This window comes from Cetorhinus maximus, chromosome 3, assembly GCF_964194155.1.
Source record: "Cetorhinus maximus chromosome 3, sCetMax3.hap1.1, whole genome shotgun sequence".
Lineage (NCBI taxonomy): Eukaryota > Metazoa > Chordata > Chondrichthyes > Lamniformes > Cetorhinidae > Cetorhinus > Cetorhinus maximus.
In genome coordinates this window covers 175,920,314-175,933,622 of record NC_135881.1, presented here as the reverse complement: position 1 = coordinate 175,933,622, position 13,309 = coordinate 175,920,314, and the positions used below count along the sequence as shown (strand labels likewise).

Genomic DNA, 13,309 nt, shown 5'->3' with positions numbered 1-13,309 from the left:
TCACGGTCACTGGCAATGTCATCCGTCCCTGCTCTGAGGCTGCAGTTCAGATCACAACAGATGGCAGGTTTCAGTGAGTTCCTTCTTGGTGAAGTGGAGATGCATTGTTCCTCCATGAGATTAAGGTTGGAGAATTACCCCGGAAGATCCTGGGCAGATACAGGCTCCTGCTAAGAGCTCTTCTCCCTATTCTCCTCCTCCCCCTTTGAGCAGTTTAGCTTGCACTGGGTCATCTGTTCTCATTCTCACTATAATGCTGCAAGCCAAGTGGAATTCAAATTCCTGCACCAATATCTGGGAGGAAGTGGTCTGAGTAGAACCCTTGAAGACGGAACGAAAGCTTTAGGATGCCCCACCCCACTCCCTGTAGACTGCAGCAACTTTAAATAGCAGTACAAACTGCAAAACATTTCTAGAAACTCAGTAACAGCCAGTAGAAATCAATCAGTAACCAACCTGAAAGCAGTTGATGATCCCTTTAAATACCACTGATAGGAGAGAGGCCCACCCTGTTGCTGAATGCATATTCGGCTGTGTGAAATTAAGAGCGGGCCTTAGCTGGAACATTCAGCACCGGCATCAAATTAGCATTACACATTAAGATCTGCCTAGACTGTGTACTTCGGGTGCACATTCCCTGTGTCAGTGCCTAACGTCCTTACCAGCATGGCTAGCACCAGAAGTGTGTGTACGTGGCACAGACACCATTTTGGACTCTATAGGGCACCTGTACCACTGAAAAGCCGCTATTGAAATCAAATTTTGTGATCGTAGAGGCAACAATGATCGAAAGTGAGAGCCATAAAGAAAGCAATAGTGGAAAGTAAACAAAGGCAAGAGGTAGAGATACAGAGTGCCATATAAAAGCAGCGACACAATTGCAGCAATTGGCAAGAATTTTCATTTTTCCCTGGCATTGCTGTGGGAGATCAACTAGCGTGAAGATTTTCAAAAGCTTTTTTGAGACATTGGAATATAAGAACAGTCAGGGATGAGAGAGGTTATCTCACTATTGCATTGATCCACTTTCCATCACTTTTAATTATGTTTTGATAGGTTCCAAAGTGTTCTCCTCTTTGCATGTAGAGAGGCTCCAAGGAAGCATTGAGGGACAGCGACGTTGCTTGTGCTGAGCCTAGAAAGTATTAGTATAGACAACTAGCCCATTGAAAGTGTGGAAGCTGTGGGATAGGAATAGAACTGAATCACAATGTCTTGGATACAAAACTTATTAACTTTTAATTATTTTTAATTATTAAATTTGTATACATCCCCAAAAAAATAATGTAAATAATTCACAAAAAAGCTTTCAACTAATGCATCTAACAGGAGCTAGGCAATTCTCTGGGTAAGTTGAACATTTATTTTATGGATTATTTAAATTTTTCACGTGTATGTAATTGTTTGGCTCAGGAAACAATCTGGCAGCTTAAAGAAATTGAGTGTAGGGAGAGGGAAATTGAACAACTTGAAGAGTCAATTTGTGGCAATTGCTGGTTCATCATGAAGGGTCGGCACCTGAAACATTAACTTATCAGTTCATGCTCCCCATTCTGTTTCCAGCAGTTTCAGTTTCTGTTCTTGTTGCTTGTTTACGAATGGCAATTTAGGGAGAAAAATAGGAATTTGATCCCTCAATCTTGTGTTGCTGATGCATGATTTGTAAATGGAAATGGTTTTCAGTTGATCCCATTTAGACAATTGGGACATGGGTTGTTCATATTTTTTATTTTTCAATTTTTATTTTTGTTTTATGGAAATGTGGCACTTCTAAGGTGCGATACTATTTGTGTGCGAGGTGTAAGACTTGTAATTATATAGGTCTTGCACATTTTTGTCTAATCTTTTATGGGATGTGGGCAACACTGGCTAGGCCAGCATTTATTGCCCATCCCTAATTGGCCTTCAGCAGGGAGTGGTGATCTGCATTCTTGAACCACTGTAGTCCATGTGGTGTAGGTACACCCACAGTGCTGTTAGGGAGGGAATTCCAGGATTTTGGCGCAGTGCCAGTGAAAGAATGCTGATATATTTCCAAGTCAGGATGGTGAGTGGCTTGGAGGAGAATTTCCAGGTGGTGGTGTTCCCATGCGTCTGCTGCCCTTGTGCTTCGAGATGGTAGTGGCTGTGGGTTTGGAAGGTGCTGCCTAAGGACGCTTGGTGAGTTCCTACAGTAGGTGGTAGACATTGCTGCAACTGTGCGTCGGTGTTGGAGACAGTGAATGTTTGTGGATGGGGTGCCAATCAAGTGGGCTGCTTTGTCCTGGATGGTGTCAAGCTTCTTGAATGTTGTTGGTGCTGCACTCATCCGGGCAAGTGGAGAGATTTCCATCACACTCCTGATTTGTGCCTTGTAGGCTATGGGGAGTCAGGAGGTGAGTTACTCGCCGCAGGATTCCTAGCCCCTGGCCTGCTCTTGTTGCCACAATATTTATATGGCTAGTCCAGTTCAGTTTCTGGTCAATGGTAACTCCCAGGATGTTGATAGTTGGGTATTCAAGGATGGTAATGCCATTGAACATCAAGGGGGCAATGGTTAGATTCTCTCTTGTTGGAGATGGTCATTGCCTGGCACTTATGTGGCTCGAAAGTTACTTGCCACTTGCCAGCTGAAGTCTGGATATCGTCCAGGTCTTGCTGCATTTGGACATGGGCTGCTTCAGTATCTGAGGAGTCACGAATGGTGCTGAACATTGTGCAATCATCAGCGAACATCCCCACTTTTGACCTTATGATTAGAAGGAAGGTCATTGACGAAGCAACTAAAAATTGTCGGGCCTAGGACACTACCCTGAGGGACTCCTGCAGTGACGTCCTGGAACTGAGATGATTGACCTCCAACAACCACAACCATCTTCCTTTGTGCTAGGTGTGACGCCAACCAGTGGAGAGATTTCCCCCTGATTCCCATTGACTGCAGTTTTGCTAGGGTTTCTTGATGCAACATTCGGTTAATTGCTACCTTGAATGTCAAGGGCAGTCACACTCACCTCACCTTTGGAATTCAGCTCTTTTGTCCATGTTTAAACCAAAGCTATAATGAGATCAGGAGTGACCCTGGTGAAACCCAAACTGAGCATCAGTCAGTAGGTTATTGCTGAGCAAGTGCCACTTGATAGCACTGTTGAGGACACCTCCCATCATTTTACTGATGATCGAGAATAGACGGGGTAGTAATTGGCCGGGTTGGATTTGCGCTGCTTTTTGTGTACAGGACGTACCTGGACAATTTTCCACATAGTCTCATAGATGTTTACAGCACAGAAGGAGGCCATTTGGCCCATCATGTCCATACCGGTCAACAAAGATCTGACAACATTAATCCCATTTTTCAACGCTTGGCCCATAGCCCTAGAGGCTATGGCAATGCAAATGAATATCTAAATATTTTTAAATGTTACGAGAGTTTCTGACTCAACCACACTTTCAGGCAGTGAGTTCCAGACTCCCATCACTCTCTGGGTGAAAAAATCTTTCCTCAACTCTCCTCTTAGCCTTCTACCTCTTACCTTAAACCTATCCCCCCTGGTTATTGACCCCTCCACTAATGGAAAAAAGTGCCTTCCTATCCACCCTATCTATGCCCTTCATAATCTTATACACCTCTATCAGGTCCCCTCTCAACCTTCGCTGCTCCAAGGAAAACAACCCCAGCCTACCCAAACTTTCCTCATAGCTCAGGCCCTCCAGCCCAGGCAGCATCCTGGTAAACCTCCTCTGCATCCTCTCCAGTGCAATCACATCCTTCCTATAATGTGGTGACCAGAACTGCATGTAGTACTCCAGTTGGGGCCTAACCAGCGTTTTATACAGTTCCAGCATAACCTCCCTGCTCTTGTATTCTATGCCTCAGCTAATAAAGGCAAGTACCCCATATGCCTTCTTAATCACCTTATTTACCTGCCCTGCTACCCTCAAGGATCTGCGGATATGCATCCCATTCATATTGTAATCTCTTGCCTTGTTAGTCCTCTCCAAGTGCATTACCTCACACTTTTCCAGGTTGAATTCCATTTGCCAGTGCTCTGCCCACCGGACATTGTCCATAAATATTGCTGGGTAGATGCCAGTGTTGTAACTGTACTGGAACAGCTTTGCTAGGGTCACAGCAACCATAGAACTGTGGAAAAGTTACAGTGCAGAAAGAGGGTCTTCTGCCCATTGTGTCTGTGCTGGCCAAAAAAAGAGGAAAAAAGAAACTAGCTGCTCATTTTTAATCCCACTTTCTAGCACCTGGTCCGTAGCGTTGAAGGTTACAGCACTTCAGATACAGATTCAGGTACCTTTTAAACTCACATTTTGCCACATTTGGATCTGAAACATGCCCAGTTTGGGAAAGGCAAAGTATCTAAAAAAATTTGAACAACAGGTTGCATACACCGTGTCACCTGTTACTATGCAAGTAGCTACACAACTGGTATTTTCCACTAACAGAATGCTGCTGTCAGCCCAAAAAGATGTTCTGCTACCATACATTTGAGTAAAATGTGCTTGAATTTCAATGTGGGTATGTTGCCAATGTGGGTGTGTTTAAATAAGTTGAGTGTTTCAGCCTCAACTACCAATTTAGGCAGTGAATTCCAGATGCCCACCAGCCTCTGGGTGAAAAGAATTTTCCTCATGTCCCCTCTAATCCTTCTACTAATCACCTTAAATCTATATCCCCTGGTAATTGACTCTTCAGCCAGGGGAAACAGGTCTTTTCTCTCTACTCTATCTAGATCCTTTGTAATTTTGTACACCTCAATCAGGTCACTGCTCATCCTCCTCTGTTCTAAGGAAAACAACCACAGCATATCCAACCTTTCCTCATAGTTACAATTTTCAAGCCCTGGCAACATTCTTGTAATCTGTACTCTCTCCAGAGCAATTATGCCCTTCTTGTAATATGGTGATCAGAACTGTACAGAAAATTCCAGCTGTGGCCTAACCTGTGTTTTGTACAGTTCCAGCATTACATCCCTGCTTTTGTATTCAAAGTTCTGGAGCACAAGCCTTGAGTATTATTGCCAGAATATTGTCAGAGCTCATAGCCTTTGCAGAATCCAATCCCCTCAGCCCTTTCTTATTTATTAAGGCCACCTTGATCATTTCTTTTCCAGGCTGTTGAGCTTGAAGTTCAACACAGAGCAAGTGGTCAAAGTTAGAGTTCTCATAGCATTGGAATGATGCCTTTTTGAGAGTATCTACTAACTCCATTGAACAACTATAATTATTTATAAATAACTGTTTTGAGCAGCAGGGTTGATTGGAAGTCTCTGCTAGTAATAGCTGCTAATTGGTAAGAACTCTTTGTTTCCTACTCTATAGCCAATTCTTCATTACTTTTTATGCTTTTACTTTGCCTTTTTTAGCTGTAAAGGGAGACATGTTGCTGAAGCTTTTCATCTTGCACTCATCAGGACAAACACAAGAATGCCAAATTTTAAATAATCACAACAATTTATACCACAGGATAAAAGTTTGCTGATTGATTGGCATGGCAACTTTGATTGGCCAAGGCAATGTAGACATGTTCTGAATGCGTATTCATTGAACTTATGGAGTTAGCAACTCTTGCAGTTGAGTTCAGCTTTAATGGCATCATGTATGCCCAAGATGGTGTATCCATGGGATCCCCTCTAGGTCCAGCACTCACTAACATTTTCATTGGTTTCCATGAGAAATGTGTTTTTGATGGGATGAGCCCTTAACCTCCCACCCAGTACCTCCCACCCTGTGCAGACTTCCAATACGTAGATGAAATGCACGCAATCTTCAAATCTGCAGCTGCATGTACAGATTTCCTTACACACCTTACTGTGCTCCATCCGCACTCACATTCACTTCTGAAATTGAGCAGTCTAAAATTCTCTCTTTCCTCAAGGTGCTAGTTGAGAAATCCACTAATGGGTTCTCCACTACTGTCTACTACGGGCCTTCACCAGTCAATGTGCGTGTTGGAATTCATATAGCTTCATGTGCTATAAGATTGGCCTTATCAGCAATCTTGTAAATAAGGCCCTAACCATTTGCTTGCCTTGCAAAATTGACGCAGAAATAGAGCGCATCAAAGCTACCCTGCAGAATAGTGGCTATCCTGATCAGATCTTCATTTGTTGTGCATTGGGCAAACTCACAAATAAGCCAAAGGCTGCCACATTTGGATTTGAAACATGCCCAGTCTAGGAAAGGCAAAGTATCTAAAAAATTTGAACAACAGGTTGCACACACCGTTTCACCTGTTACTATGCAAGTAGCTACATGACTGGTGTTTTCCACTAACAGAATGCTGCCGTCAGTCCAAAAAGATGTTCTGCTACCACACATTTGAGCAAAATGTGCTTGAATTTCAATGCGGGTATGTTGCTAAGTACATCCCAGCGACTGGCCGATCGAATCAAACAGCATGTTCCTTTGGTTGTAATAGGCAGGGTAGAGACCATGCTCAACAAGTCTCCGCTTCCAAAACCCAAAATAGAACGTATATTGTTAGATGTGATTCTGTGACTGTGCAGCACTTGCTGAATAATCCTGAGTGTGTTAATAGCTACACTAACAACCAATTTAAGATAATCAGTTGAGCTCGTAACATGGCCTATTTACACTTGCTAAAGCGACATACTTTCATATACAGGTACATGTTCTCTGCAACCAAGAGGAATATGTTCAAGTCTTGCACAAATTTCTGAATTACCCAGAAGCTTGGGGAGTCAAAGATCCCCGTTGCTTTCCCCATGGCAATGCCTCAGCCAATCAGAGTCAACTTGCCAACAAATCAGCAGCCTTTTCTCCTGTAGTATAAATTGCTGTGATCGTTTGAAATTTAACATTCTTGCATTTGCTCTGATGAGTGCAAGATGAAAAGCTTTGGCAACATGTCTCTCCTTTCAGCAATATTCAAGTTCTGAACTACCAAGCGACTGTTTGTTTGCCTTTTTATTTCCCAATAATTTTTTCCAATAATTCTGTGACCAGCCTTTTATAATCTGTATTTTATGTTTAGTAATAAGACCATAAGACATAGGAGCAGAAATTAGGCCATTCGGCCCATCGAGTAATTTTGGGTTATTGCTGTAAGAAAGCCACTCCTGGTGTTTTAAGTATGTTTAAATATTGTCATGAATAATAAGTGTTAGCTGAGACTCCATGTTAGCACTTTCATCTTTGAGTCTGAAGGTTGTGGGTTCAAGTCCTTCTCCAGAGACCAGAGCACAGAACCTAGGCTGACACTTCAATGCAGATGGTATCTTTCAAATGAGATAATAAGTAAGTAGGTAGAGTTAAAAGATCTTGGGCTGTAACTGAGCCTCTGATTTGGGGTACCCCAAAGATACGTTGGGAAACCCCTCTCAGAACTTAAAAAGTCAGGGTTTGTACAGCAATTGCCCAGAAGTATAAACTTCCTCTGGGCAATTGCCCTATTCTGGGAAGCATCTGAAAATGTGATTTAAATTGTAAACTTTGGATGGCTGTGTTACACAAATAGTTGCTCAGAAAATGTTAGAAGAATTGTTAGAATTAGTTGTCATTAGAAATGTTAGACCTTTTAAGTTCTGGGTCACATACAGACTGCGCCCCCACTCCTGACACCCCCCCCCCACCCCAGGGGTCTTCCCCTAACACCTGACTAACCACTGCACACGGTCTTCCACACCCCCTGACACCCCGTGGGATTCCCTGCGACCCAACCCGATTCAATCCCCCCAACCCTGGAAGGCCTGACCACCCACCCTAACCCAACACCTCCGCCCCCCCCCCACTGCAGGCCGGACCCTCGCCCCCACCCATTGGACTTCCCTCCCGACCTTTAACAGCTGACCCCGATGTCTGACCCCACCCCCCTGATATCCATTCCACCCTCCCCATCGCCCTCACCACCCCCAACCTCCGATTTCACCCCCCCACCTCCCCAAATTCTATCCACTTACCTTAGGCACTTACCTTTCCCCTGACCTGTCAATTTCAATTTGACCTTTTAACTTATCCGGTTTACGGCAGCTAGTGCTGTACAAAAAGGGGGTCATGTCCTCCTTCAGTCCGATGGAGCTGGCCTGTGACGCTGGGCTGCGCTGCCTGGATTTTGCCCGGCCTGAGTCGGAAGTTCGGGTGAGACAGGCACGGAAAAAATTTAGAGTACATAATCGGGCAGCGAGTGGCAATCCGACGCTGATTGTCACTCTGAGGAAGTTATGGCCCTTGTGACTCGATTTTGAAGAAGAATTGGGCCCTGGTCAATAGTTCTCTCAAACTTACAACTGAAAACAGATGTCCTGGTCATTATAGCATTGTTGTTTGTGGGAGATGCTGTGTATAAACTGACTGCCTGCTTTTCTGCATTACAACAGTAACCCCACCTCAAAAAGAAATACTTCATTAGCTATAAAGTGCCACGTCCTGAAGTTTTGAAAGATGCTATATAAAGACTAGTCTTTCTGGAAATATTTTTCAGTAACAGAATGCATAAGCTTGAAAATAAATGATCATTTTGGACCTTGTAGGCTTGAGTTTTCATCAATCTAATGAAAGGTCAAAGGTGAAAATATTGAAACAACATTAACAATTTTCAAATCGTATAGCATCAGTCTGTGCCTAATGAGCTGTGAAAAATCCCAGCTACAACCTGTATAAGCTACCCTGATTTCTTTAAGCACACTTGGATACTTTCCACCTAAGCCTCATGCCTTATGAATCTTTAACTACTCTTGTATTTTAATATTGTTCATATAGTTCCACCGATCTTTCAGTGAGTTTATTCAGTGAGTACTTGACCTATACAGATAAGAAAGATTTCAGGTTCAATCTCCAGTGTAAATTTGGTTTTTTCATTCAAGTGTCATATCTCTCGATAGTTTGGACATTCACATGAGTGCATTTTTCCCCCCAACAGCAGGCTATCTTTCCTGTCTTCTGCCCTCTCTATTACCCCATTTTCAGTAATCTTCTTAATGGACTTGAAGTTAGTCTTGAGCTTTGCTACCAAGTTCTCTTGAAAATGGTGCATATTACCCCCGCAAACCCAAATGTTCACAGACTTAAGTTACTAGCATATTGTAAAGGGTTAAATTCCCTTGATCAGACCGTCTTCAAATAGAACATACAACTTACTGTAGATTTATGAATCAATTTATTTGTCCTGGTTTAGTAAATTCAATCTTGTAAAAGAGATTTTCACCAGCATTTTGTATATGTTATTCCTCTCAAGAAGCCAATCTTTTATCTGATCAGTACCAGAAGTCAGAAGAACTTAAGCATTTAACCTCTTAGGTTTCACAATCAATCCTTCGATTTTGCTTAATTTGTAGAAATTTTTGTGGAACACAACTTAATAAATAATTACGTAATTAATATTGGTGAAATAAATGTCACATTATAATGCCCAAGATACATTTAACAATAAGCATTTCCACGTCTTATATGGTGGGTCAACACATTTTCACATCAAAGGAAATTAAATCAAGGAATATGATCTAAAGGATGTAATGTACATGCACAGACCAGATGTTATGATGCTTGGATTGTTCGTTTCACAGTCAGGAAAAGACACAATGGCATCCCAGAATAAGGGTGGGGAGATTTGTCTAGGACTCCCATTCCTGATTACCCAGCAACCCAAGCTGGAAGCATACATGCATAGCTGTTGGTAGAGTTTGATTTGGCTGTAATTTTTCCCTTGGCTAGTTAGCCTTCTAGCAATCCTACTTAAGACTCTAGTAAATAATGCATGCTAGGGTAATCTAGAAGAGGGTATCTATCTATCACTCGTGAAGCTACACACCAGCAAAGGGCCAACCCTTTCTGGAGTTTGTGGGTTTAGGGGGATTTGGAAGAAGAAAACAGGCAACGTAAAGATATAAACGATTGAAGTCTATGCGCCCAGTGAGGGAGCCACACTTGTAGGGAGTGCGGGTTCGAGGATTGGCCAGTAATGCTGTAGTTCCATCTTCAAAATGCACTACCTTTGAATGTAGGATCATGGAACACTTGCATTCTCTATGTTTGGTTATAACCCAAAGTCCTCTTCTTTCTGGAATTAAAACTTCATGATTTAACAGCTTGTGCCTTCCTCAAAATCATCCTTTTTTTCACAAGCTCCATTTCTGTATTTAGCAATTGATTAAATTATTCCTGCTTTTTCCTTCATTCCATGTTGGGACTCTTAAGGACATACACATCCCTGATGGTGATGCCTCTGTCCTAGTGGTTCTACTTATGGGTTCAGTCAGAGATGGGGAGAGGTGAAGGCAAAGTGATTATTTTTCCCCAATTTTTTTTTTTGGCATGGGTTCTTTTCTGTTTACATTCCACCCAAAGTTCTGGAATTGGCTCTGATATTCCTATTTATACCTGGCTGGATCGCAACTTTGCGATATTAGTAATGAACATGCTAAACAACGGAAGCAGTGTGTTCAAGCGATCTCATAACCAACGGATCAGGTCAAAGCTTTGTAGTCCTATGTGCGATGAATGGTGATGGACAATTAAATAACAATCCTGAAGAGTAGGCTCCACAAACATCCTGCCCTCAATGTTGGGGTGCCCAAGTCAGTGCAAAAGTCAAGGCAGAAGCATTTAGAACCACCTTCAGACAGAAGGATCAAGTGGATAATCTATCTCTGCTTCCTCCTGAGGTTCCCAGCATCAAAAACGTCAGTCTTCAGCCAATTCGATTCACTTTGATTCAAGTAATGGCTGAAAACACTGGATAAGGCAAAGGCTAAGCACCCTCATAACATTCCAACAATAATACCAAAAACTCGTGCTCCAGAACTAGCCTCACTCCTTGCTAAGCTGTTCCAGTACAGCTACAACATTGACAATGTGGAAAATTACCCAGGTATGTCTTGTCCACAAAAAGCAGGACAAATCCAACCTGGCCAATTATTACCCTATCAGTCTACTCTCATTCATTGGCAAAGTGATGTACGATGTCTTGACAATGTTATCGAGCAGCACTTACACAGCAATAGCCTGCTTATCAATGCTCAGTTTGGGTTCTGCCAGGGCCACTCAACCCTGGACTCCACTACAAAATTGGTCCAAACATGGAAAAAGAGCTGAACTCCAGAGATGAATTGAGTGTGACTGCCATTCACATCAAGGCAACATTTGACTTGAATGTGGCATTAAGAAGCCTTAATAAAATTGAAATCCATGCAAATTGGGGAGGGGGCAGAAATTTCTCCACTGGTTGGAGTCATACCTAGCACAAAGGAAGATGGTTGTGGTTGTTGGAGGGCGATCATCTCACCTCCAGGTCATTGCTGCAGGAGTTCCTCAGGATTATTGTTCTAGGCCCTACCATCTTCAACTGCTTCATCAATGATCTTCCCTCCATCATAAGTGGGAATGTTCGTTGATGGTTGCACAGTGTTCAGTGCCATTTGCAACTACTCAGATACTAAAGCAGTCTGTGCCTGCATGCAGCAAGACCTGGGCTGATAAGTGGCAAGTAATATTTGTGGGCCACAAGTGCCAGGCAATAACCATCTCCAACAAGAGAGGATCTAAACCGTCTTCACTTGACATTCATTGGCATTACCATCACTTAATCTCCCACCATCAACATCCCGGGGTTAGAATTGACCAGAAACTGAACTGGACCAATCATATAAATACTGTGGCTACAAGAGCAGATCAGAGGCTGGGACTTCTGTGGTGAGTAATTCACCTCCTGACTCCCCAAAGCTTCCCCACTATGTACAAGGCACAAGGCAGGTTTGTGATGGAATAGTCTCCACTTGACTGATTGTGTACAGCTCCTACAGCATTCAAAGCTCAACGCCATTGAGGGCAAAGCAGCCTGCTTGATCGACAACATATCCACCACCTTAAACATTTGTGCCTCCAGCGCACAGTGGCAGCAGTGTGTATCATGTTGAAGTTGCACTGCAGCAACTTGCCAAGGATCCTTCAACAGTACTTTCCAAACCTATGATCTCTACCACCTACAAGAACAAGGTCTGCATGGAATGGGATCACCATCACCTGCAAGTTCCCCTCCAAGTCATACACCATCCATACTTGGAACTATATTGCCGTTCCTTCACTGTCATTGAGTCAACATCCTGGAACTCTCTCCCTAACAGCACTGTGGATGTACCTACACCATATGGACTCCCGTGGTTCAGGAGGGCAGTCCATCACCACCTTCTTAAGGGCAGTTAGGGATGGACAATAAATGCTGGTTTGCCAATGACACTCATGTCTCATAAACAAAAATAATTAACATGCTTATGAGATTCCTCTCCCAGCTAGTTTGAAGAAGACTCCAACCATTTTGTTGTATCTAATGCTTTTCATTTTTTCAGGAAGGTGTCCATATCTGCTGTTGTCCAGCATCATTTGCAGCTAAGTGAGATTGTTGTCCAAGTGTCCTTATATCATGATGACCTACCATTCTGTGGAGCTATTTTGCTTAAGGAATGATTTTTACTCCCCTAGCCAGACAAAAGCTTGCAATGATTTGGTTTCATTTAAAAAGTTTTTCAGGCTTCCAATAAGGCAACAAATTGAAAAGCCAATACTGCTTGGGGAAATTGGGACAACATACATTTAGTTTGTTGTACTTTGTTTAAAGATCAAATTATACAAGATTCTTCTTAAAAACCTTGATACACCAAGAGCTGTTAGCAGAAACTCACTTCAGAGAGTCAGTGAGTAATTATTCTCAGCCCCATTGTTTTGTTCCAAGCATTTTGAGAGATCAGCATTTTATTTGTAGAGTCCATATGTTTTAGTAGTCATGGTTAAAACAATGAGATTGTCATCTAATGGCTACTAAAATTGTCCATGATTTTCATTATTTATGCCCAGAAGCTATGTCAAATGGTGATACAGCCTGGTACTGTGATCATAACTGGTTGGATCAGTTTGATGGTGTATTTTTCCAGAGAAGTACCACCCTCCCTGCCTCATAAAATTTCCTATTAATAACTGACATTTGAGTCCTTTCTGGAAGGTGAGCATCTGAGTCAGGCTACTGCAATTTTACGTATTTGTCTCCAACTCAAGTACTTTTAAAAAATGTTTTTCTTTTACATAAATCACTTCAAACATCAACAGACTGGTGATCACTTATGTGAAGTTTTTACATGAGATTTATTGGCATTATTGGAGCTGAGGTGCAGTTCTTGCCTTACACCACAGGTAGCCACAGTTGTATCGTTGTCCACTCTCTGGCACCAGTTTAATGCCACTTTCACTTTTTTTCCCCCAGAAGGCTGCGTGTTTAAAGCTTTTGAGGAAAGGACAGAAACCATGGGTGCAGCAGAAGTCCAAGAAGATAATCAAACACAGGTGGAGCTGCCAATTGATCAGGTTGGCATGA

General features: G+C 42.6%; 1 protein-coding gene across 1 annotated transcript in view; it reads left to right on the top strand.

Annotated features, from left to right (window-relative positions):
* LOC144674353 (doublecortin domain-containing protein 2-like) overlaps positions 1 to 13,309 on the top strand; it is a 240,731-nt gene that overhangs the window by 149,671 nt on the left and 77,751 nt on the right. Inside the window, exon 8 of the mRNA XM_078535740.1 lies at positions 13,199 to 13,299. Within this exon, the coding sequence (XP_078391866.1) occupies positions 13,199 to 13,299 (101 nt within the window). The remainder of the gene's footprint in view (positions 1 to 13,198; positions 13,300 to 13,309) is intronic.